General features: G+C 44.5%; 1 protein-coding gene across 1 annotated transcript in view; it reads right to left on the bottom strand.

The window, feature by feature from the left end:
- LOC132868529 (phosphoribosyl pyrophosphate synthase-associated protein 1) overlaps positions 1 to 27,716 on the bottom strand; it is a 66,127-nt gene that overhangs the window by 12,035 nt on the left and 26,376 nt on the right. Inside the window, exons 2-7 of the mRNA XM_060901474.1 lie at positions 11,308 to 11,360; positions 11,072 to 11,138; positions 10,060 to 10,232; positions 7,735 to 7,850; positions 7,599 to 7,654; positions 2,492 to 2,637 (exon numbers count right to left, since the gene is read on the bottom strand). Of these exons, the coding sequence (XP_060757457.1) occupies positions 2,492 to 2,637; positions 7,599 to 7,654; positions 7,735 to 7,850; positions 10,060 to 10,232; positions 11,072 to 11,138; positions 11,308 to 11,360 (611 nt within the window). The remainder of the gene's footprint in view (positions 1 to 2,491; positions 2,638 to 7,598; positions 7,655 to 7,734; positions 7,851 to 10,059; positions 10,233 to 11,071; positions 11,139 to 11,307; positions 11,361 to 27,716) is intronic.

Genomic DNA, 27,716 nt, shown 5'->3' with positions numbered 1-27,716 from the left:
ATGTGTTTCCAAGGCCTTGCAGAGGTCTTGTTCCCAAGCAGCTACAAAACAATTAATCTAAATATCTAATCTACAGAGGAGTTCTCCACTAAGCAGGCATGACGTGTTGATTAGCAATATTGAGGCCAGATCAAAACCAAAACACATGTATATACAGTATTTCAGGTATTAAATGGCTCCATTTGTTCAAAATAATAATAATAATGGCAAAATATTCTGAAATGAATCACTTCATCTGAGGTTTCTCAAGCCTGACAGGAAGCACTCTGAAATTTAGAGACCTGTTTCAGCTTACAGTACTCAGACATAACTGCAAAGATCAGGTTCGTTTACAACCTGATTCACACTGTTAGATTTGTGATGACTAGACAATGAGAAACTTTCCAAAAAAAAATGATGCATGAAACAGGCAACATCAAAGAGCTCTGAATATATAAGAAATCTTCATCTTAATACAATGATGGAAAATTTATTTAGCATAGATACTGTAGCTACACAGCTAAGGGGCACAGAATGCTTTTGGCTGCAGGTATTGAGAGGCCTCAATTACTGCATGCATGCATAGAGGAACCATTTCAGTGTGGTCACTGCTGTGATCAGAAGCAAAGAGAGTTAACCATCATACTTGGAAGCTCTATGCCTGGGAACGGAGCTTGTTGCTTGCCTATCATCAACAAATAAACACCACATTAAATAACGTCCAAACAGACAGCTCATAAAACACAAAGACGAGAACAAGACTTCAGAAATCCTCAGAATCCGCTCCGAAATGAGCTAGGCTACTTTATCAGTACAAAAAGTACTGCTGTCAATACCACCAAGTCTGTAGATTTTAATCTTTTTATTTATAATATGTTTACTTTGTACACCATTACAATAGTGTCCCCTTTTTTCCCATGTATTTTGTGTGTTATATATACACCAAATCAGCCATAACATTATAACCACTGACAGTTGAAGTGAATAACATTGATTATCTCATTTCAATGGCACCTCTCAAGAGGTGGGATATATTAGGCAACAAAAGAACAGTTTTTGAAGTTGATGTGTTGAAAGCAGGAAAAATGGGCAAGCATAAGGATCTGCGCAACTTTGACAGGGTCAAATCGTGATGGCTAGATGACTGGGTCTGAGCATCTTCAAAATGGCACATCTTGTGGGGTGTTCCCAGTATGCAATGGTTAGTAGCTTCCAAAAGTGGTCCAAGGAAGGATCACCATGGGTGTCAAAGGTTCACCGATTCGCATGAGGCACAAAGGCTAGCCCATATGGTCCAATCCCACAGAAGAGCTACTGTAGCACAAACTGCTGAAAAAGTTAACACTGGCTAAAACAGAAAGGTGTCAGCATTAACTTTTTCAGCAGCTTGTGCTACAGTAGCTCTTCTGTGGGATTGGCCCATATGGGCTAGCCTTCGTGCCCCATGCAAACGAGCCTTTGACACCCATGACCCTGTCACCGGTTGTCCTTCCTTGGACCACTCTTGGTAGGTACTAACCACTGCATGCCAGGAACACCCCACAAACTGTGCCGATTTGGAGATGCTCAGACTTAGTCATCCAGCCGTTACAATTTGGCCCTTGTCAAAGTTGCTCAGATTCTTACGCTTGCCCATTTTTCCTGCTTCCAACACATCAGCTTCAAGAACTGACTGTTCTCTTGCTACCTATGAGATAATCAAATGTTATTCACTTCACATGTCAGTGTTATGGCTGAATGGTGTACAAGATATGGACTAGTGCAAACCATCTATGAAGCATCTGGAAAATATATTCTGCTGTAGCATTTTGTGATGTTGAATCCTTATAGCCAATTCTGGTCAATAATCGTAATAAAGCTAAACCTTGAGCTCATCAGTATTTTATGTTCTAATTTCTGGTAATGCATTGTTAAAGCTCTGTGTAAAACTGCACACCAAAAGAGATGATTCACCACCTGGAAAGTTTACAGAGTGTTATAAATTCAGCTGAGATTGAGATGGATAGAACCGATCACAACGCCTAGTGCTGGTAGAATCTCTCCTAGAGGTCCGTCTGAGAATTGTCCAAGTCCACATGACATATACAACAAGCACAAATGAAACAGAATTAAAGGTTAAGCAATAATAATTATACAAAACCAAAGCAGTAGTCCCAAAAGACTTTGTGAACAAGTTGAAATTTTTGGTTTTGGACATTTCCAATCATCAAAGGAACTAGAAAACGTTTTGTGCTTTAAATAATGCAAAACAATAGAAAAGGAAACTGTATTTTAGACAGTGCTTCAGAAACCCTGTTAGTCCTGAGATGCAGGCTTTTGCCCCATTATCACCACCCCATACTGCAGAGAAAGTATGTGTACTTAATATTTTGTAAATCTATATTTGAGCTTCATTTTAGACACTAAGCAGTGGCTCTGCTAATAGTCTTTTTGGGGAAAAACATCTATGCTAAGGCCTTGAATAATTCTGTTGCTCTGCAAGGGTTTATTTGTCTGTAATAGTGGCTCTTACATGGTAGTTCAAGGCCTGTTTGGCCGGTCGTGTTGCGCACGCAAGGAGGAGAGTGTCGCCCATCTGCCATGTCCGATTCAGAACACTGAGCCTCTCCATGAATAACAGCCAGGCCCAGACGCAGCCGCTCTGCATATGACTGAGCCCTGATCAGTACATACAGACAGACAGAGAGAGAGAGAGAGAGAGAGAGAGAGAGAGAGAGAGATCTCTGCTAGAACTGCTATCAGCTGCACATTAATTTCACAGTCAAATGTTAAATTTAAATACACTTAAGCTTAATCAGATTTGACACGTCTTTACATAATATGTACTAATTAAATGAATGTAATTAAACAAAAGCCTAATGGCATTAATTTTACACAGATAAGGAGTAACAGAGGCAAAGTCCTGTACACAAATACACAACAACCAGATTTCCTAAATATATTCTGCTATTATGTTACAAATATCAGCAAAACTTTCTTCTGCTCACTTTAGCAGACAAAAGAGTATAGGGTTTTTCAATATGCAAGTAAATATGCAAGGACCTTCTTATGCAAGTAATATAAGGAAACCTAAAATTACTGTGGATTCTATTTGGATTCTAAACACGTCTCAAAAACACCACAAGTCCATGACCAAATAGCCTTAAAAGGCACGTGTGCTCAAGCACACAATCACCTTTAACCCCATGTACTTACTTAGTAGTGGATATCTACTGTAGCCGCTTTATCCTGTTCTACAGGGTCGCAGGCAAGCTGGAGCCTATCCCAGCTGACTACGGGCGAAAGGCGGGGTACACCCTGGACAAGTTGCCAGGTCATCACAGGGCTGACACATAGACACAGACAACCATTCACACTCACATTCACACCTACGGTCAATTTAGAGTCACCAGTTAACCTAACCTGCATGTCTTTGGACTGTGGGGGAAACCGGAGCACCCGGAGGAAACCCACGCGGACACGGGGAGAACATGCAAACTCCGCACAGAAAGGCCCTCGTCAGCCACGGGGCTCGAACCCGGACCTTCTAGCTGTGAGGTGACAGTGCTAACCACTACACCACCGTGCCGCCTATATATATATATATATATATATATTTTTTTTTTTTTTGAGAGTTAAAATCAACCGTAAAGTTGGCATTTGAGTTGCCCCGCTGAGCTAACCATCCCTGAGTGCATGACATCACAGCAGGAACCGGTTTTAAGGCCAAGACCTTTTACAGCTATAGACCAAAGTCATATAAATAAAAATTTATAGTGAAAGTAAGAAATACTGTTACCGATTTGCTCAACTAAGACTGATTTGACATCATTGATTGTGGATTGACTCATTAAAACAGGATAGGCATTGTAACTTATGCAACATACATGTACATGCATGCATTTTTCACTGATAAAATGTAAAAGGCTAATTAAATAAATCAGATGAACTGAGACAATCACATTCTGAAGCAAATTAAATAAATCTTATACTGGTAACTTAAACACAATACAAGTTACATGTATTAATCTAAATGCAGGTAAACAACATGTTTTTGTTGTTTTATATCCAAATGAGAGTCGGAGCTTACCCGTCTGTGTTCTCGCTTCTTGAAGGCCGACCTTGTGACCGATTGTTTCAAAACAATCTGACTTTCAGTTGTTTGTTCAATTCTCAGTTCATTTGCTTCTTCCATGTAAGGGTGAGATGGCAGCAATATCCAGTTTAGAAATAAGACGGCTGGTCCACTCATTCTATATTTTGTCCATACGGAGTACTCCGCCATTACTGCTCAGCTTAGGCAATTACTAAAACCTGGGACGTCACCGGTTTTAGCAACAACCGTGGGGAGGTCACCATCCGAGCGAGGTCCCGTCCCGTCCCATCCCGGGTTTTAGCAACAACCCTCGGCTCAGGGAAGACTGGTGCAACTGAACTTTCCTTTTTAAAAAATAAATAAATAAATATAATAATACTTTCCTTTTCTTGTAGTTTTCTTTTTCTTTAATTGTTGGTCCGGCAGCCTCTTTCAATACGGGCTTATAGCCAACGCTCCTCAACAGATCAGAGGTTTTGTAGGAGTCTTCAGTAAAATGTGCAGAGCGGAGGAGACCACTTCGTAGCCGCCCAATGTGCCTGTGAACTTCTCACAAAACGCGTCCAAATCTTTGCAGTTTGAACATTCTTGGACCATAAATGCAATGTAAATCTACCTTCTGTCATGTTGCTGGTGGGTGCAGCAACATCTACGTGGCATGGCGATAAATTAGCTCAAAATGGAGGCTCGAAGCTGCAGTCAGCTCTGTGTTTTAGTATAGGAGAAATGGTGATGAGACCGATAGACTTCCTGCTGTGACGTTACGGACATCAAGGTCATTCACTCAGACCGCTACCTATATAAAATCACTTTAATCGTAAAAATTACTCATCTCATTATCTGTAGCCGCTTTATCCTGTTCTACAGGCAGGGGTGATAGCGTTCCGGCGCCGCGCCGGATTTCCGGCATACCGTGGCTGGGGAAAAAAAAAAAAAATCTAGTTCGCCCATTGTCCTGTGTCATTCTGAGATGCGCAGATAGACAGTAAAGGGAATTCGCATGATATGGAACTAGTGGGAAAAAAGTGCCGTCACGGCACGAATTAGACCCTCTAATTCGTGCCGTGACGGCACTTTTTTCCCACTAGTTCCATATCATGCGAATTCCCTTTACTGTCTATCTGCGCATCTCAGAATGACACAGGACAATGGGCGAACTAGATTTTTTTTTTCCCCCAGCCACGGTACACCGGAAATCCAGCGCGGCGCCACAACGCTATCACCCCTGTCTACAGGGTCGCAGGCAAGCTGGAGCCTATCCCAGCTGACTACAGGCGAAAGGCGGGGTACACCCTGGACAAGTCGCCAGGTCACCACAGGGCCGACACATAGACACAGACAACCATTCACACTCACATTCACACCTATGATCAATTTAGAGTCACCAGTTAACCTAACCTGCATGTCTTTGGACTGTGGGGGAAACCGGAGCACCCGGAGGAAACCCACACGGACACGGGGAGAACATGCAAACCCCGCACAGAAAGGCCCTCGCCGGCCACGGGGCTCGAACCCAGACCTTCTTGCTGTGAGGCGACAGCGCTAACCACTACACCACCGTGCCACCTGTAAAAATTACTATATTAGATTTATTGTTAACACTTAAAACTATTCATGTGCCATTCTTGAGGTCTCAAGGCATTTATAAACGAAAGTGAGGCCATGGCTCTGCATTATATGCTTTAAGGTTGTGGAAGTGTGCACACAGGTATAGGATTTTGAAAATAAATAAATAATTTTAAACTAGATTTTAACAGGATTTTTAAATAATTCATTTTAAAAACCTGTGATTTTTATATACCATGCAGTGTGGAGAAATAAGGCTGGCCCAGCGGACATTGACTGGTAATTTTCACGTTTGTCCATCTGCATTTCAAAAGCATCGGACCGGATGGCCAATAAAAAAAAAAATAATAATTCGAATGTGTTCGTCTGTTTCAAAGGCATCAAACCAGATGGCCCATGAAAAATTGTAAAGATATGGATCTAATCTACTTCTAATTTTCTTCCAAATGTTACACTGGGCAAATACTTTATGTCCTAACACGGCCTGTGAAACAGGGCCCCTGCAGACGAGACTTTAAAAATTCATAACTCAGCCACCAATGGTTCTAGCCCCGCCAAAATTTACAGGCACCTCCCTCTCCCCGAACCCTTTTGAACCAGCACAGTCACGGCCCACTATGACCCCACCTTGGACCGTTATTCACCCCCGAAACCCCCACACGAGCGCTGCTCATCGAAAACTTTAATATGAGCCCTGGCTCAAGCCAGCCTTTAAGAATTCTTTAACTCTGCCACCAATGGTCCTAGCCCCACCAAACTGTACAGACACATTTCTCTCCCCGAGTGGCACTCTAAATAAGACAATAATACAATAATAGCGGTCACTGTTTTTATTGCACGATGCATTTAAACTAGTGTTTTAGGGTTGACAGTATCTGATTGATCCAGTCGGTTGATTAAGAGTTCAGTTTACATGAAACTTTGCAGTACAGTATTGCTAAGGGCCAAACTGCCACTCAATGGTTATGTTATGTGCATTTTTCCCCCATTCATAATAAGAATGACAGTCATATGCTTTGGAGGATGTTGATTTATATTTTAGAGTTTTTATTTTCTTCCATTTTCCAAGTTCTAGTCCAGCAGATTTTAGTCTGAATGCCAAACAATATTACCATGTCTAGTTTTGAGTCATTTTAAAAGTCATTTAGTTAAGTTGCTTGGAATCTTGTACTCGAAATTTTAACTCTATTACGTAAGAATAGTTCTATTGTTAATTACTAAATTTCTTATAGACTTATTATAAAACATAGTACAAAAAAATCGTCATTGCTGATCTAATGTTTCATGAGTGTAGTAGATAGTACCTATATACAAAGTACAAGTAAGTTGTAACCAACTGGAACATCCTTGGCCCTCTTATTTTTTTTTCTAGACATGGAACTGACGTGTGTACTACTGTTTTCTACAAAAGTTTATAACTTTATAACTTTAAGCATATTTTTTTTTTAATCTTCTGACATTTTCTTGTAACTTATATTCAATTTGTAGTGTAATTAGCAACTAATGTCTAGTGTAATTTGGCCTTTGCAGATCACAAAAATGTGCCTGGAAATAGCGGAGAAGGCACCTAAAGCCCTTCAGCTGACCCCTGGCTGCATTGCTCTAGGCCTTTGGCCTGTCATTCAGACAGCCTGAAATTTGGACAGGCAGACAATATTTCAGACTCATCTGTCCTGTGACAGTCTACTTAAAACTCCTCCTTTCCCACACTGGCATGTATTATCTTTTGTCACTCTCCAGTTAAAAGAGCCTGACAGTAGTATCTGTAATATAAATTATCATTTTTAAAAAGGTTGGTTCAAGGGTATTTATAGACATTGAGCCAAAGGAACAAAATGTTGCTCCTTTATTTACTATTATCCAAATTGTATTAACAGTTATTCATTTTTATCCTAAATTTAGGATATTCCAACGGAACGCATTACATATTAAAAGCAAATTGTGAGCATTTACAGGCAACTAGGGATAGTAACAATACCTTTTAGCAGCAGACGGAGACTTCGCAACAATAATGGCATTTCTATAATCAGGGATCTAAAAGAAAATACATTTGACAAATTCACAAAATAGCCTTAGCAATTTAGCTAATAAAATGAATGTCAAAGTTAAATTACCTCTTCTTGAATGTACTGCAGAAGGAATGGAGAAGCACGCAGATTATCCACAGGGAAACTGAAGAAACCCTGGATCTCCTTCTGATGCAGGTCCATCGTGATGATGTGCGTCAAACCTGATTAATAGTGACATTTATAATGATTAAAGACTTGTTACAGGATCCTGTGAGAAAAATCTATATCAGTGAAATTAGTGCAACAAATAAACACTGAAGAGAAAAATAACTATTAAGCATGATTTTATTACACAGCAATTTTGTTACTATTCAACACAGTAACAGGGTTGCAAGCTAACAGTCCATATACTACAATTCTTTAATAGAGGAAAAATAATAAATTGAACACCATAAGCAATTTTCCCCTTAACCTTCAGGACCTTAGACAACTTGTAACATTTTTTTTGTTTTCTCCAATTTTACCTCTGCCAGCTTTGGTGAAGGAGGTTATGTTTTCACCTCCAGGTGTTTGTCTGTTCCCAACGTAACTCAAAGTAGCGAACAGATTTTGATGAAATTGAGGAAAGGTGGTCCATGGGTCAAGGAACAATTGATTAGATTTTGATGCAAATCCAAATATGTAGCATGGCATGTACACAACCAAGCACCCTGCTGGTATTATACAGACGATATCACACGGTTGTGCGAAGATATTAAGTTTATCTTCGAGTGGTGAATGTATATATCATAAGTGAGCAAGGCCAATGAGTGACATTTTTCAACACTTTCTCTTCACACCACCATGTAATGTTCTTTATATTATATGGAAACATGCACACACACACAAAAAAAGTTAAAATAATTTTTAATTTTGAACCAGTTCACCATTTTGACAATGCGTGTCTAGTAAGCAGGAAAACACTGGGAGTAACATCATCGGAGTAAAATATTGGAAAATATATCACTCAGATCTGCGATGTATTTCATGTGAAAAATGCGAGTTTTTCAACACAAGAAGATAAACTTCATATCTTCAAGCCAACGTGTGAGTTTCTTTTTTTTTTTTTATAGACACATTTCACAAACAAAAAGTGCCCAAATTTATCAAAACAATTCATCGATTTCCTCACAAGTGACATATTGAGAAATGTGTCATGGTTGCCATTCATATGAAACATGAGTAGCGCATTTCCCAGTAAAAACACTCATGTCAATATAATTGAATGTTATGATATGCAAAGGAGTGTTCAGCTCTCAAAACTCATATCTTTTGGGTTTTTTTTTTTTAAATGTTTTGTTAATACCACATAACTGACATCACACTTTCCCAAAGATTAAACTGCTTATTGCAGAACCAAAAACAGAAAATGTCACTTAATTGGAAGTTTACTGCACTACATGGCAGGTACAAAACTTTACTTCCTACATTATATAGCCCAGTGCACTGTATATAGTGCAAAACCGACAGTTTATTTTGTAGCATAAATAAAAACTGAGAAATAATATGACTAATAATAAGGTAATAATAATAATAATAATAAATTTATATAGCGCCTTTCAAGAAACCCAAGGACGCTTTACAATAGTAGACAAAGAAAAAATAAATAAATAAAAAATATAATAAGAAAAAAAATAAATAAAAAAAAAGGTCAAAAGTCCACCAAGTAGGGGTCAGGATGTAATTCCCGTGGTGTAGCAGCCACAGTCCCACCAAAAGGTGCACGAAAACAAATCCCACATCTCCAGCACCGCCGCCGCGACGCCATCAGCAACATCGCTCAGAACACCATGCCATGGATCCACACAGCGAGCAGAGAAGCTCCACCACGCAAAGCGCTGGTGTGTCCCAAACCGTCTGCACAGCCGCCGCGACACCACCAAGCAACATCGCTCGGAACATCACGCCAAGCGTTAAAGCACAGAGCGCTGGACAACCATGATGTAAAATGAGCAACGAGCTCACTGCAGTCCATAGCTGGGAGCGCAGGCATCACCCACAGCGAACCAAGACCTGGAGGGAACCGACGCCCAAAACTAGGTCCGGAGCTACACCACAACCGGTGGACAAAACACTCAAACATCAAACTACACAAACACAGAAAAAAAATAGAAAAAGAAATAAAATAAAACAAAACAGCTCCGGTGAGAAGCGGCAGCCAGAACGTGCACGACGTACTCTCAACCGGAAATGGAAAAGAAAAGGTGTATGTTTTGAGGACTTTGCTAAACATTTTTGCCAAATCCAAACCAGATTACTCACTTTCACACAACAACATAATGTGTTATTTCTGGACAGTTATGAAAGTAAGAAAATGGAGCAGAAAAACAAATGCAAATGAACTTCCGTGGGTTCTAGAAGTCAAAGGTATAATCACAGGCTGTTTGATACCTGCTTTGGCAAGCATGGACGCCAACAGTTTACACACTATGGATCCCCTCTTCCTCATCTTGCACTGTTTGCTATATGGAAAATAAGGGATGACGCCAATAATGTTTTTGGCGCAGGAGGTTTTGAGTGCATATGCCATGACTAGCAGCTCCATGATTGCTGTGTTAACATCTCTGCAAAACAAAAAACACACACACACACACACAGTATATACACAAGCCAATCGAATTATATTCTCAAAGTGGTTAAGCAGTATGGCAAAACAATAACAGTAAAATACTTCTACATGCAGAACTTGCATTTTGAAGTTACACTTCTGGTTGTGTAAACTGCTTAGGAGTTTGTGCATAAAATCAAACAGAGCAGTAACCAAAGGTGTAATAATTCAGAGATACCAGTAGTTAATCTATTCAAATTTTTTAGTACAAACTTTGTTGTAAATTTTTATTTTATGACTTTTGCATTTTAGAACCAGTACAAAAAAAACACTTTAGGAGTTCTAAAAATGAGTTTTCCAACACGAAATTAAATGTTACAGAAAAACATTTGTATGTCAGTAAAGAAAGCAGTACATTACATCACAGACCACTTTTCAGACAAGAGCATAATGAAGGCTGCTGAGTTTTGCTGCAAAAATAAGAAGTAAATGTGACAGTCACAGTCTCCAGAAGAACTGTGGCAGATCCTGTAAGAAGCTCAGTAAAACGTATACCTCATTTCCTTATAAAGCTGCACTAACTGTACCCAAGACTGCTTTTATTTTAAGTAAAGGGTCATCACACCAAACATTGACTTTTTCATGGATTATTGCTTACGGTATTTAACTTTTAATTTCATTTAACATTTTATTTTAATAACATTTAATTTAATTATTTTTGAAGGCATCTTTGCTCTACAGCATTTCATTAGATGTACCCAAGACTTTTGCACAGTACTGTACATTTAGTCTTTGAGAATGATGTGTCTTACTCTCACTTGCATATTCTAACCATATAGAAAAGATATGCCTTACCTTGGAATGGTCTGGATGATAAAGATTGTTTGGCCTCGAACAGACTCTTTGACATCAACTCTAGTTTCTGTAACAAAAAGATTACAATGAATTCTTGAAAGGAAAATGTAAACACCTTTAATTAATAGAGCTGAACTAAACAGATAGAGCTAGAGACAATTTATAAGAATAAAAAGAACGTCATCATGCCAAAGCCATGAATACATAAATCATTCAATAATGGTAATTGATTTCACCTCTGTTCGCCTCCTGGTAAACAACAGACTTGCCCAACTCCACTCCAAGACGCCTAAGGAGTCAAAAAGAAATCAAGTTTTCATTTGACTCCTGTAAAGTAGTTGAAGAAACTCTGACTAGCTAGCTGAATCAAGTCAAGAGTTTGCATGGTTAAATATATGCTAGCTCAACAGAGCTGTTTCAAAGAACATTCTAAAGATGCGACCATCATTCTAAGAAACATTTTGGTTCACCAGTAATAATTCGGCACGATGGCAAATTCTTATCTTTAGTACCATTTGAAGTGAATAATTGCCGGTAATAATTTAGAGCAATTTTGAATTCCTCTTGTCTTTGGTATATTCAATTGTGTCACATATCAGATGTTAAACAAACACAAGCAATAAGCCTTCCTCCAAAGTACGATGAAAAGCTGAACTGAAGCATCAAGATTTTGTTGCTGACGGTATTAAAGGTGGGGTATGAGATTTTTTCAGGAGTATTTTTTACCATATTGCTTGAAAAGCTCCTCACACCCATGTTGCAAGCAGTACAATAGAAGGTTTGACCCAAAACCAAAATATTTTAATCCAGTCTACAGTGTAAAATAAAGGAAAAACGCCATCCAATCATATCGAGGTACCACCTCAAAATGATTGGATACTGACACGTCAATCAGACTGAAGCCTGCGAGCAGCCCGTCCCTTCTGTGTGTGTGAGAGAGCGAGCAGAGTGTCACACAGCGCAGGATTTTCTCAGTGCACTCCCTCCAAACAACGGGGATTTACACGAAAACGGAAGGAGATATTCACAAAATTCTTTGACAGTGAGTGCCACAAGGATCTCCTGAACACACTGATGTAATTTTTTGTCTGTAGTATAAAAAATGAGGTCACTAGAGTGAGTTAAAAATGAGTGACTTTTCTTCCAAGTTTATAATGGCAGTCTATGGGGCTGCGCGCCTGTCCTCTCCTCACTTTCAGGCTTCTCATTCAAAAACGAGGGTTATGTATATAACCGCGGTTCTATGAGTTTCGGATGACCGCCAGAGGCGGTGCTTTCAGCACATGGATATCCATCACACGAACGTGCAGGTCGAGTAATAGTAACAACAAAGTCACGTGTGACCTGGGTGACGTCACCCTGTGACCCCGGCATAAAAGACCGGTAAACCCAGGAAGTGACCTCTTGGCAAATCTTCTCGTGTACACTCCGAGTGACTGCCAAGCTCTGGCGGTCATCCGAAACTCATAGAACCGCGGTTATATACATAACCCTCGTTCTATTTCGTTTCTACTGACCGCCAGAGGCGGTGCTTTCAGCACATGGATGACTAATACCAACCAGGTCATGAGGAGTGCCTACCCGTACCCAGTGATGCTGCGACAGGCCTGGAATGACAGCCGTCGCCACAGGATTATGTGGGACGACATTAAGACGGTAAAACCTGGTGAAGGTGCAGCTGGAAGCCCAGGAGGCTGCGCTGCATATGTCTGAAAGGGGCACGCCCTTCAGTGATGCCCATGAGGCCACCACGCCTCGTGCAGAGTGCGCCCTGACAGCCGGAGGAATCGGGAAGCCACTGTGCCTGTAGGCATGTAATATGGCCTCGACTATCCACTTGGATAGCCTCTGCTTAGAGAGTGCCAGACCCCTCGTTGGTCCTGTGTGGCACAGAAACAGGGCGTCACTCCTACGGAAGCCCTCTGTACGCGACACGTACACCCTGAGGGCGCGAACTGGGCACAAAAGTTCCGACCTCTCACCATGGCCCGCCTCGAACGCCGCAAGGCTAAGGGGCTGGTTGACGAAGGTAGCAGAGAGGGTCTTCGGGAGGAAAGAGGGGTTAGGCCACAGGGTGACCCCACTGTCGCCGGAGTGCCACTGCAGGCACTCCCCACTGACTGACAGCGCGTGTAGTTCCCCGACGCGCCTCGTCGATGTAATGGCCAGAAGAAAAGCAGTCTTCAGGGAGAGCCATGAAATGTCTGCCGTGAGCAGGGGCTCAGAACGGTGCGTCGCAGAGAGCCTGCAGCACCAATGAAGGTCCCATGTGGGTACCCGGCTCCGTCGGGGGGGGTCTCAACCGGAGAGCACCCTTCAAGAAACGTGCCACCAAGGCGTGGGACCCCACGGTCCTTCCCCCAACTCTGGCATGCTGAGCAGAGATGGCAGCTGCATAGACCTTGATGGTGGCAGGGGTAAGACCCTTATCAAAGCAGAGGCTGGCGGAACAGTCGAATGGTCGGCAGGGGGCAGCATGTAGGCTCCTCCCCCCGAGTTAAGCACCAGTTGGAGAAAAGCCTCCATCTGTTGGCATAGAGGGCATTGGTGGGGGGTGCCCGAGAGCTTGCAATGGTGTTGACCACTGCCGGCTCACAAGGACCTCGCAGGGGGTCCGGCCCTTCAGCGGCCATACCCAGAGCTGCAGATGGGCTGGATCCGGGTGCCAGATCTGCCCTCCCAGCTGTGATAGGTCAGTCCTCACTGGCAGGCACCAGGGGTCGCCGTTCAGAAGTTGCAGCAACTTGGGAACCACACTCGGCCCAGCCACCGGGGGGGCGACAAGCAGCAGCCCGTGGTGGTCCATCGCAACCCTGTGTAGGGTTGGCACGATCAGCAGCAGGGGGGGGGGGGGGGGGGGGGGGGGCATACAGCAGTTGCCTCGGCCAAGCATGCGCCAGCGCATCCTGGCCCAGGGGACTGGGGCCGTGGAGGCTGAACCACAGAGGGCAGTGTGTCAACTCCTGGCAGGCAAAGAGGTCCACCTCTGCCCTGCCAAAACGTTTCCAGATGGCGAGAACCACCGCTGGGTTGAGTCTCCATTCCCCGGGATCGGGGTCCTGGCGGGACAGCAGATCTGCTGCCCTGTTGGCAGTGCCTGGCAAGTACATGGCACGCAGGCTCAAGAGATGTCGATGGGCCCACCGCAGAAGTTGGCCAGCCACTTTCAAGCACTGGAGGGACTTTGTGCCTCCCTGGTGGTTGATGTAGTACACTACCGTAGCGTTGTCCGTCCGCACCAGAACGTGTCTGCCGGTCAGGCCTGGGAGGAAGTGCTGTAGGCCGAGGAACACAGCCCGTAGCTCCAGCACGTTGATGTGCTGCGCCCGTGCAGCACCGGGTGGAGGTGGAGACCGTTGAACCACCTCTGAAGCGGCGTAAGTCCAGAAGTCCCAGCGGGACCAGAGAGGAGGCTGCCGTAAGCATGCCCAGCAGGCGCTGAAAGGTCTTCAGGGCGAGTGACCTACCCCGTCCGAAGCGGCCAAGCAGTAGGCGGATGTTGTGGATCCTGGTCTGGGAGGGAGTTACCATCAACGACCTTGAATCCAGGTGCATGCCCAAGAAAGTCGTCTCCTGGCTGGGCACCAGCGAGCTCTTCTTGTAATTCACCCTGAGCCCCAGCTCTACGACATGCGAGAGCACAGTCGCGATGTTGGTGCGGGCCTGAGCTGCTGACCGTGGACAGACGAGCCAGTCGTCCAGGTAAGGCAGGACACGCAAACCCCTTGCCTGAAGTAGTGCCGCTGCCGCACACCCGGTGAACACACGGGGTGCCAGCGATATCCCAAAGGGCAGAACATTGAACTCGAAAGCCTGGCCCTCGAAGGCAAACCGCAGGAACTGCCTGTGGTGTGGCACAATGGGAGCATGGAAGTAGGCGTCTTTCAGGTCGAAGGTGACAAACCAGTCGCCCGCCTGGATGTGGTGTAAGACATCCACTGTACGCAGCATGCGGAATCTCATGGTCCTCAAGTGGGAATTGAGGGACCTCAGGTCGAGGATCGGGCGGATACCGCCGTCCTTCGGAACCAGAAAATACCTGGAGTAGAACCCACCTTGCTGTCTCTGCCTGTCGACGGGAGAGACTGCTCCTTTCTCCAGGAGGGTGGCGATTTCCTGCCGGGGGACGAGGGACTTCCCCGGATGGCTCACGGTGGTGTGTTTGACCCCATGAAACGTGGTGGACGGCGGCAGAACTGGATGCGGTAACCCTCGGTGAGGGTCACCAGCACCCAGGGGTCAACGCTCTCCAGCTTTGGAGCTGTTCGCTGGAAAAGCGGCCGACCGCCGGCGCGCTGATGTCAGCGCCGTCCAGAGCGCCCCCGTCGGTCACCATGGGGGCGACGAGGAGCAGACTGGGTGTAGGGGGCGGCACCGCGGGTCCGGGAGGTGGTGGGGCGGCGAAAGTCATCAACCCGTCTGGTCTCCTGGCGGGTGCGTGGCCGAGACAGAGTCGGTGTGGGCCCCCTGAAGGACTGGGCAGCATTGCCATGGTGGTGGGCCTGGCGGGGCCAGCGAACTGCTGTTACGCCTAGATGACCTGGGCACTCCGATCCAGGGCTTGCTGAGTGGCTTCGCCAAACAGCTCCCCGGGGACAACAGGGAGAGAGTGCAGCACACGCCGGTCGGGCTCGGCCAGAGGGGACTGTGCCCGCCATATCTGCTGGCGGCCGAGGGTGAGATACGACATCAGCCGGCCCAGTTCCCGCGACGAGTAGGCAAAGGCCTGGAGCCGCGTCACACAGCTCCCGTGATGCCGCGCTCGTCCCCTCCAGCGTCTGGGGGTCCATGACACCTGGCTGGCAGAAGGGAACTTAAATAGGGCGAGAACGCTCCAAGTAAGTAGCCCAAAATAAACTATCAGGTGGAAATAAAAAATAAACGACCGGGCGAACACACCCGTGGTCGGGAATATTAACAAGGATGGCGCCGTGCGCTACAGAACTGATAAACAGCGGCGAGAAACACCGCTTTAATTTAAATGAATGAAAACCGCTTACCTGAGCGACAACAAACCGGCCTCCAGCAGCGAGGACACGCCTCGGAGGGCTAGTCAGCTAACTCCACCGAGCGAGAGCGCTCAGCTTAACGGAGTAACAAACAATACGAATATAACACACAAGACAGCCGGCCCGTGAGCAGGCCGGAGACAAGGCTACACAAAACAAGCGGTTGATAATATTAACAAGGATAGGCACTGTGCGCCACAGAACTGATAAACAGCGGTGAGAAACACCGCTTCAATTTAAATGAATGAAAGCCGCTTCTCAATGTTGGGCATCTGCAGGAGGCCATAGGTAGGGGTGTCCTGCATTGCCGCCAGGGCCCTGCAGTCACTAGGGAGGTGGGAAGGCATCTAGGGTCCGCCCAACACCTCTGTAACTCCTCGATGTATGAGGCCGAGGGCGGAACAGACAACGAGGAAGGCTATGTGGGACCTCTGAAGAAAGCGCTCTGATGCTGGGCCACCGGGGCGTGTCCAACCCCAGACGGGCCAATGCAGCCCTCAGCGTTGGCTGGATGGATGAGCATCCGCCTTCCGACGCTGCCACGGTGCCATGGCTGGTGGCCTGGGAACCGGCCGGAGAGGTGGAGCCGTGACCATCGGACCCACCGCAGTCAAAGCTCTCCGAAGCCCGGATCGACAGTTCATCCAGGCCGCGTGCATCAACGGCCGGTGACAGAAGCGGTGGTGATGGTGAACAGTCGGGCTGCCAGGCAGAAGGGGTGGCTGCGGGAACACTGCCCCCTGTGGCGGAGGCTGAAGATTCGCCAGCAGGGCCTTCATCTCCTCCAGCTCGGTGGACATCACCTCCACCTTCTGAGCCTTAGAAGCGAAGACGTGTGGGGGAGCCCACGGCGCTTGCTGGGCCCCGCTGCTGCAGCCGACACCGTGTCCTGTCCCCCCGAGGCCCGGGGGATGTCAGACGGAGAATCCAGCCGAGCCAGCCTGGCGGTCCGCGCAGCCACGCTCAGGCACATGCAGTCTGCGCAGGCCATGTTCGTCAGCCCCTGCCGCAGGTGATCAATACCCAGGCATGAGGGGCACTCGCGGTGGCCGTCCTCCGGTTCGAGGGGGACCAGCAGTTGGCGCAGCGAGAGAAGAGGTCCATGACGCCTGGCTGGCAGAAGGGAACTTAAAAAATAGGGCGAGAACACCCCAAGTAAGCAGCCCAAAATAAACAATCAGGCGGTAATGAAAAATGACCGGGCGAACACACCCGTGGTCGGGAATATTAACAAGGATAGGCACCGTGCGCCACAGCACTGATAAACAGCGGCGAGAAGCACCGCTTTAATTTAAATGAATGAAAACCGCTTACCTGAACGAAAGCAAGCCGGCCTTCAGCAGCGAGGATACGCCTCGGAGGGCTAGTCAGCTAGCTCCACCGAGCGAGAGCGCTCAGCTTAACGGAGTAACAGCAATACAAATACAACACACAAGACAGCCGGCCCGTGAGCAGGCCGGAGACAAGACTACACAAAGCAAAGCGGTTGATAATGTTAACAAGGATAGGCGCCGTGCGCCACAGAACTGATAACAGCGGCGAGAAACGCCGCTTTAGTTTAAATGAATGAAAACCGCTTACCTGGGCGACAACAAGCCAGCCTCCAGCGGCGAGGACACCGCCCCGGAGGGCTAGTCAGCTAACTCCACCGAGCGAGAGCGCTCAGCTTAACGGAGTAACAATACGAATACAACACACAAGACCGCCGGCCTGTGAGCAGGCCGGAGACAAGGCTACATGAAATAAGGCGGTTAATAATATTAACAAAGATAGGCGCAGTGCGCCACAGAACTGATAAACAGCGGCGAGAAACACTGCTTTAAATTAAATAAATGAAAACCGCTTACCTGAATGAGGACAAGCCGGCCTCCAGCGGTGAGGACGCCGCCCCGGAGGACTAATCAGCTAACTCCACCGAGCGAGAGCGCTCAGCTTAACGGAGTAACAAACAATACAACACACAAGACCGCCGGCCTGTGAGCAGGCCGGAGACAAGGCTACATAAAATAAGGCGGTTAATAATATTAACAAAGATAGGCGCAGTGCGCCACAGAACTGATAAACAGCGGCGAGAAACACCGCTTTAAATTAAATGAATGAAAACCGCTTACCTGAATGAAGACAAGCCGGCCTCCAGTGGTGAGGACACCGCCCCGGAGGACTAATCAGCTAACTCCACCGAGCGAGAGCGCTCAGCTTAACGGAGTAATAAATCAATACGAATACAACACACAAGACAGCCGGCCTGTGAACAGGCCGGCGGCGAGGCTACAGAAAACAAGGTGGTTAATAATATTAACAAGGATAGGCGCCGAGCGCCGCAGAACTGATAAACAGCGGCGAGAGGAACGCCGCTTTAATTTAAATAAATGAAACCCGCTTACCTGAAGCGAAAACAAGCCGGCCTCCAGCGCTGAGGACACCGCCCCGGAGGGCTAATCAGCTAACTCCACCGAGCGAGAGCGCTCAGCTTACGGAGTAATAAATCAATACGAATATAACGACAAGAAGAAAAGAGTTGGTGGACTTAGCGCAGTTTCTTGGAGGATGCGTAAGCACAGCCCCAACCCTACGGGTAACGAAACTACCACAGCGCTTTGTCCAAATTTCAATCCAACTCGCAACCTGCAAACGCGAGAAGATGTAAGAGGTCACTTCCTGGGTTTACCGGTCTTTTATGCCGGGGTCACGGGGTGACGTCACCCAGGTCACACGTGACTTTGTTGTTACTATTACTCGACCTGCACGTTCGTGTGATGGATATCCATGTGCTGAAAGCACCGCCTCTGGCGGTCAGTAGAAACGAAATAGAACTGCAAATCCTATCGTGTAGGTAGACACATTGTGTGAATCAGGGCAAGTGTGGCTACTACTTTTGAGAAAATTGTGTGGAATGAAAATTGGGGCTGAAAACAGTTTAAATGAGAAAGTTTGAGCTATTTTTCCAAGCTCTCTACACTCTGCTCCACTGGTGTGTAACGCAATAGACACCCATTATAAAGGCTGATTTTCTCAGGCTTTATAAGGGGGAGGAGGGGTGGAGACGCGGGGGGTGGGAGCGTTTCTTTTCAAAATATGGCTTGCGGGAACCGTTATTCCAAAATCTCATACCCCACCTTTAACTTCGACATGAAATCGGCATGCATGTAAACAGAACTGAAACCACTCATACTTCGTAGCAAATCACAAAAACATAAGTTTCGCTTCTCCTATTTGTTATATTTTGGCTTTTGTTGATCTTTTGAAGAGCATCAGAATTTAATAAAGCTCTTTGAAACAGAATTAAGAAATTCTTGTAATACCTGCTAAACTCAGTGTTTTAGCCCCATGGCAACATCCCTAAAGATGGGACGAATACACTGGGGGCTAAACCACCATAAACCATCACGAGTTGCAGGACTAACACATTTTTAGGAAAGCATGCTATCCACAAGGATCTGTGCGCTGTTCCTGCAAGCAATGATTATTTTGATCTTTCCTCACAGCATCGTTTGTTGCACTGCGTCGCCAAAACGTGCTCACTGTGGATTAGCTGCAAGTCTAAAAGCCTTTCAATACACTATTTTTCCATATGAATCTTCATGGCCAGGCTTGCAGTACATCCAGAATCTACTCTAGGACCACAGGATGCCAAGGCAGGAAATACACCCTGGATGAAATGCAACGCATCGCAGTGCATCATGCATACACACATTCACACACTCATTGACACCTAGGGCAATTTAGAGTTGCCAATCCACCCACCAGCACTGCTTTTTTTTTTTGCAAAAAATGTCATGTTGTGCTGTATTTGGATGTAAGAATCAGCGACAATTCAAAAGCAAGAGAACAAGGGATTGCTTATCACCACTGAGAGTTCTAACATTGTAAGTGATTTAATTTTGAGAGAGATTTTATGAGGATGTTACAGCTGGGTTACCAGTAGCCACTGGCAAGGCAAGACTGAACATAAAGTGATTTGGGGTGTGTATCAGCACTGCAACAGAAAAGCTGCAGGAGTGGACATTTCTTTCTTTCAAGTGGGAGTGTGTACATATGAAAATCATGGAACCATCACTAATATAAGAGCTGCTGGTGCTCATGTGGCACTGTGTGATGCATTTACTGCTTTCATTCATCATCATTAACCACTTTCTTTTGGGCAGGCTCATGGTTTAACTGACCATTTTGTTTATATTTTGACAAATATAAATCAACTAAATTCATCAGAACACATTACAGGCAGGTTAAAAATACATAAATAAATAGATAGAACTCGACGCCAACAGCGTCGATGGGGATGCCTCCGCCTGGTAGACTACACGCCTTATTAAGCTGCGATTTGGGGATGGACATTTGACCTCACAGTAATCTTGACCTGTGACCTTTTAACCTCAAAATCTAATCAGTTCATGTTTGTCCCCAAATGCACAAATGGTGAAAGTTTGGTGAAATGACCTCTGCCTTTTTGATCTCAAAATCTAATCAGTTCATCTTTGTCTCCAAATGCACAAATGCTGAAAGTTTGGTGAAATTACTTGTATTAGCTTTGGAGATATTGTGTTCACAAGGTGTTCGGACAGACATTTGACCTCACAGTGACCTTGACCTTAGACCTTTTGATCTCAAAATCTAATCAGTTTATCTTTGTCCCCAAATGCACAAATGGTGAAAGGTTGGTGAAATTCCTTTCATTTGCCTTGGAGATAGTGTGTTCACAAGGTTTTCGGACAGACACTTGACCTCACAGTGACCTTGACCTTTTGATCTCAAAATCTAATGTTTATCTTTGTCCCCAAATGCACAAATGGTGAAAGTTTGGTGAAATTCCTTTCATTAGTCTTTGAGATATGGTGTTCACAAAGTTTGGGGATGGACATTTGACCTCACAGTAATCTTGACCTGTGACCTTTTAACCTCAAAATCTAATCAGTTCATGTTTGTCCCCTAATGCACAAATGGTGAAAGTTTGGTGAAATTCCTTTCATTAGCCTTTGAAATATCGTGTTCACAAGGTTTCGGGACGGACGCACGCACGGACGCATGCACAGACAGACGGACAACCAGAAAACAATGACTCCTGCACCTTACGGTGGCTGAGGCATAAAAATGCGTCCCGGAGTGGATCAATTACTTAAACTTTCAGCAAGATTAAACAGGGAGGGGTATGCACACACCTCTGCCTTAAAGGAACAGTCCACCGTATTTCCATAATGAAATATGCTCTTACCTGAATTGAGACGAGCTGTTCCGTACCTATCCGAGCTTTGCGCGACCTCCCAGTTAGTCAGACGCAGTCAGACGCGCTGTCACTCCTGTTAGCAATGTAGCTAGGCTCAGTATGGCCAACGGTATTTTTTTGGGGCTGTAGTTAGATGTGACCAAACTCTTCCGTGTTTTTCCTGTTTACATAGGTTTATATGACCAGTGATATGAAACAAGTTCAGTTACACAAATTGAAACGTAGCGATTTTCTATGCTATGGAAAGTCCGCACTATAATGACAGGCGTACTAACACCTTCTGTGCGCTTCGGCAGCGCATTGATACGGAGCTCAGATATCAATGCGCTGCCGAAGCGCGCGGAAGGTGTTAGTACGCCTGTCATTATAGTGCGGACTTTCCATAGCATAGAAAATCGCTACGTTTCAATTTGTGTAACTGAACTTGTTTCATATCACTGGTCATATAAACCTATGTAAACAGGAAAAACACGGAAGAGTTTGGTCACATCTAACTACAGCCCCCAAAAAATACCGTTGGCCATACTGAGCCTAGCTACATTGCTAACAGGAGTGACAGCGCGTCTGACTGCGTCTGACTAACTGGGAGGTCGCGCAAAGCTCGGATAGGTACGGAGCAGCTCGTCTCAATTCAGGTAAGGGCATATTTCATTATGGAAATACGGTGGACTGTTCCTTTAAGATATGTGCAATTATTCCCTGTAATGCCAGGATCAGACTACATGATATTTTTGACTTTCATGATTGTCTAATCTGACATGGTGACTATCATACTGCCATAAGTTCTTGCCATGTTTTGGTCAGGAGACTGGCAACACTATAACCAATATGACCACGATCAATCAATCAATCATCGCTCACATCCCGAGTGCTGTCAGGGAGAAGGGTCAAGAAATTGTCAATCATACCTACAGAAGGAACATTAATAAACATGTCATTGGAGTTGTCAAATTATGTGAGAAAATACTAAACATTGACATGCAAGACTTTTTCGTCAGGGTGTCATGGGTCGTCCCAGACGCTACATTGCTGTTTCTCAATTGTATCACACTACAAGGCCCGTTCATTGTTCCTAGCATTCATATTCGGGTTTGACACTGGAAACTTGTCAGCCACGACAAAATCGGGTCAAAATCAGGTTGAATTCATGTAGTCCGATCGTGGCAAAGTACATGTGTTTTGTCCATTATCTGGAAGGGCTCCACAGCGCATCCATTACCATATCAGTGTCACTGCTATGTTATTGATGGATGTAGAAAATAGAGGGCTGATAATTCTGTGTGATAAACAAACAGGCTACAGCTAGCAATTTGTACATCTACAAAATAAGCTATATTGCAGGTTTACCTTATAAACTAACCAATGAAACAACTTACAAGTCAGATATGCCTAATAAAGTGAGTGTGTATAGTAATCAAGTATACCATGCACTGAGAGGCTCCGGTTGAAATTATGGATTCTCTGAGTTAACTGGTATAGTATTATTATCTGAGAAGCACAGCCCTATGCCAGTCACTGGAGAGAATCCATAATTACCCATGCCTCTCAGTGCATGGTCGTCGTCTTCTTTTGGCTGCTCCCGATTAGGGGTCGCCACAGCGGATCTTTCGTCTCCATTGCTCCTTGTCTTCCCCACCCTTCTCTACCACACCTGCCACTTTCACGTCCTCTCTCACCACATCCATGTATCTCCTCTTTGGACTTCCTCATTTTCATGCGCCTGGCAGCTCCATCCTCAACATTCTCCTTCCAACATGCTCTGCATCTCTTCTCAGGATGTGCCCATACCATCTCAGTCTCATCTCTCTTAGCTTAATTCCCAAGCTCTCCACATGTGCTGTCCCTCTGATGTGCTCATTCCTTATCCTGTCCAACCTCATCACTCCCACTGCAAACCTTAACATCCTCAACTCTGCCACCTCCAACTTTGCCTCCTGTCTCTTCGTTAAAGTGCACCTGACACCAAAAAACATGTTAATTTGTTAATTTCCGCCATATTGAGTTGAATAAAATGACATTTACTTCATACATCACGCGACAGAATAGTAAGAAACATCGTTTTGAATGGCCCGCCACACAGATAAATCGATATCACGGCGAGCCAACCCACAGCCGAGGAAGAAGGCGGATATGACGTCACATACAGAACCGCTGACAGACATTTTCTCAACTTCTCGTTGTTCACCAGTGCTTTGCAAGTTAATATTTTTGCGTCTGAATCGTTTATTTTGGTGAATATGCCTGCTTGTTGTGTGGCTGGATTTTGCTCCAACACCAGGGAAGCCGGGTATAGTCTGTATACCTTTCCCAAGGATCCCATCAGATGCGAAGAGTGGGCAAAACAAGTGCGCCGGACACAGAAACTGTTTAAGTATCAATATTTATAACAATGATATTTTCATTTGAAAACAGACCGTATCTTGGGAGGAAATGTCAGGATAGCTTTGTGTATAAAATCAGTCTATCATCTAAAATTTCCAATCACTGACGATATTAGTGTAAAGTAGGGCTGTGCGATATGGGAAAAAATGAATATCCCGATACATTTTCTCCATTTCACGATATATATCTCGATATATTTAAATCTCCTCTAAAGGACCCCATGAAATCTAACTTTTACTCTTTACTGTTTTCACTACAATCCCTGCAGATTAAATAACATTCTTGGTTAACTTTACAGGTGGTTTTCAACAACATATTTTAAATGTTCATGCTAGTGATTAATCACAATTGAGTTGAAATAAGACTATTTTTATTCAACAAAGATGTGGCACAAACTGCAAAAACAATCTTGAAAATTGCAACAAAGGGGCAACACAATATAGAGCTACTCAGAGCTCAAACCAATAAAGTGCAAGCTCAACACTGAGAAAGATATTTAGCCTAAATAAGAAAAGTGCTCATTCATTAAATTATTTTAAAAAATAGATCTCCAAGCTATTAACCTGACTACTGAGAACTACTGGAACATTCACAATAGAGAGAGAGATTTTGGGAGAGAAGAGAGAGATCTGCAAAACATCATTTTTCTCTTTGCACACTTTTGAACTGAATGTTTTCTGGCTCTGCCTCTCAGATGTGTATAATTCCGGTATTGACTTCTCTGTAAAATGTCTGCGACCAGGCAACTCGTATTTGGGATCGAGTGTGTTTAGTAATTTTTGGAAGCCTGGTTTTTCCACTATACTAACTGGGATCATGTCTTCGGCAATGACGTTCGTGATCGCATCCATTATAGCTCTCCATCTCGGACTCGTTTTCTCATATGGGGGGGCTTTGGAGAACGAGGCCGCTAGGGTCGTTTGTTTAGCTTGTGGGGGGTTTTAGCTCGTGGGCAAGTAGTTTGGAGTTTAAGAGACTCTTCATACTGTACCGGGTGAGTTTCAGGTGATGGAACATATTTGTCATGCTGCTGCCTTTCGTGATGACAGGGTTTTTTTTTGCACACTTTACAAACTGGCATTTGCTGTTCCACGTCCTCCTCGCGATATCCAAAAAATGCCAGTTGACTGACCCCTTACTAGTTCTTTTAGGAAGTAATTTGTCGCTGAAATTGCCAGAGCTTACACGGTAGCCTATGCAACACCAGCGATTGCACGAACTGAGTCAGCACTGTAAACCGGAACCAGGAAATCTTCCGGCCGGCAGTGTTGCCAGATACTGCTAACGTTTTCCAGCTCAAAATATGTTCAAAACCCGCCAAAATGCACTTAAAACCGCCCAATCTGGCAACACAACTGAAACTAGAAAATCTTCCCGGAAGTTCCTTTCAGCACCGAGATGTCACCTGGGATTGGTTGGCGAGTGCGTAACGTTATTGTTTTCTTTACCCTTAGGCAGCCTCTCACGTTACTGCCTGAGGGACAGAAAGAAAACCACCGGAAAAGGTTTTAAACAAACACAAGTCGGAAGACAACCATAAAATACTCGATAGTTACAATATAATAAATTTTATGTATCGCACACAGTTTTCGCGATATATCGAGTATATTCGATATATCGCACAGCCCTAGTGTAAAGTAGGAATTTCATGAACATGTCCAGATTGAATGAAGTATAGGTTTTATTTACATGTAGTATACAGAGCCTTTGGTCATGAAAATATAATGAAAGATACTCCCAAATTATTATACGCAGTAATCCTGTTATATCATCACAAATTACAGACTGAATGAAGCCTGAGGTATTATTCACATGTACATAATATTATAGTATACAGAGTTCAGTAAAGTTGGAAAGATATTGGCAGATTCGAACTTCCGGGATCAATAACTCTTAAAGGGCTGATGACACGAACATGACTCTATGCAATTTCTTAAATAAACTATACAACACGGCAAACATGTTAGATTTCTGTTATAATTACGTGAAAAGAAGCTGTTACGCGAATATCCAACTTTTAATTGCACAGCGCAAGAAAACTGGGTCCGTGGCTCGCGGCCATGTTGTGACGTCAGCGGAAGAACACGCTGCGGTTCACTGGCTGTTCTACTCAATGGAAATGGCGCATGAAAACGCCGGTGAACTTTCTAGTGTTAGCTCTTCAACAACCAAATACTGGTACTTTAAGCAGTGATCATGATGGCATGATTTTATCTGATTTTAAATAAATGAGACTGATAATAATGTGAATGTTCACAACTAGTACATACAAACTCTGCAGCTTCTGATTCAGCAGCTGCGTCATACTCTGCAAAAACATCAGCAAGAACCTACAATATAAATAGAAATGCAATACACTAAGCTCAAATGACTTTTGGACAGTATAATTTCTAAATTTTTTCTACATATTCTTGAAGTCGGTCATCGGGGTACTTGCTACCGTTCCCTAACAACGCATGGCAAAGGGTAAAGTGTAGTGTTGCTACGAGTACTTGCTAAAGCCTCCGGTGGAAGATCCTCGATGTGCTGATAAGACATACAGTTCTATATAACACACAAGTGTCACGATAATCACAAAACAGATGCAAATTATTAAAATACCTAATTTTTAAGCAATCATGTGTTGATCTCTTCCGAACAGATTCTATGATAGCCTACCCTCTTTACCCTTTGCCTCTCGTTGCTAGGCGGCAGTTACATGAAAGCTGCAAGCTTTCACAAGCAAATACATGACTGATATCACGCCGACTTTATGATTACATTTATGATTATCATGAATGTGTACTCTATGAGCGCTCTGGAGCGAGTGACTTCCAAGATGGCCGCGCAGACCGCATGGTTACTATTTTTAGCATCATGTCGGAGCACTCGATAGCTCTACATACCTTTATCTTATGTCGTTTCTCAACACATGTTCTGACAGGAGGACTGTCTTTGGAGGAGTTGGCTTGTCCCAGGCAACTGCTGGATCCGGCATAGCTACTAGTAGACCCCCTCCGGAATACTGTAGGCACTGCTGATGGTAGCAGCACACGTTTGTGCTGAACTGAACACCCAAGAGATTCCTTTAAGCTGGGAAGGGTGTCAAAACAATCCAAATCGAAGTGTTCAGAGCACAGGACGGATGTTGGTGAGGGCTCCCACTTGTCACGAGTGCGCCTGACTTGCCTCACCCACTTCGCATGCAGCTCGGGATCTCTGGGAAACTTGAATAAACTTACCCCATCCTTGTGGGTTTTGGAGCAAAAGCCGGCAACACAACGCGAAGGCATAATAACTATATATATATTAAAAAATGTATAATAAAAATACTAATAATGATAAACTGAACACCTGTCGCATCAACAACAAACTGGTAAGTGAGGAGGAAGATTCTTTCGCTGACGTCATATAGCCCCTCCTCCTCTTTCGTCTCCTGGGTGCTGCAGCCCCGTCAAATTTGCCCAAATAGCCGCGTTTATCATAACTTGTAAAATAGCCGCCTTCGTGAATTAATATATGGATCATTGGGAATTACTTTTTATGTTATAAAACATCGCCAAAGATGTCAAAAACGTGTTATCAGCACTTTAAGTGAAACGTTGTTAAAACACAAAGCACGCATATTTTCAACCGTAGTAAGATAGACAACGAGCTACAACCTAACTTTCATCAAAACAAGCCATCCTCAGAGCCACACCAACAACATTAGTGTTTACGTGCAGCCGGCTGTGAGAGCAGCGCGCAGGGACCGTCTACAAAGTGCAACACTGAAAAGAGACATTACAAAAAAATATTCAATAACTTCACTATGATACAGTGTAGTGTCACCAAACTCACTACACACTTCATTGATCCCCTACAGATTACACTACAACACTTATTTGGACAAATAATGCATTTGTCATAATTTCCGGGAATTTTTAATGGGAATATTAAATCAATAACTTCACTATGATACAGTGTAGTGTCACCAAACTCACTACACACTTCATTGGTCTCCTACAGATTACACTACAACACTTGTATCATAGTGAAGTTATTGATTAATATT

The sequence above is a fragment of the Neoarius graeffei genome, chromosome 20, assembly GCF_027579695.1.
Source record: "Neoarius graeffei isolate fNeoGra1 chromosome 20, fNeoGra1.pri, whole genome shotgun sequence".
Lineage (NCBI taxonomy): Eukaryota > Metazoa > Chordata > Actinopteri > Siluriformes > Ariidae > Neoarius > Neoarius graeffei.
Note: the sequence above shows the minus strand (reverse complement) of the source record. Positions and strands in the feature narration are given on the sequence as shown.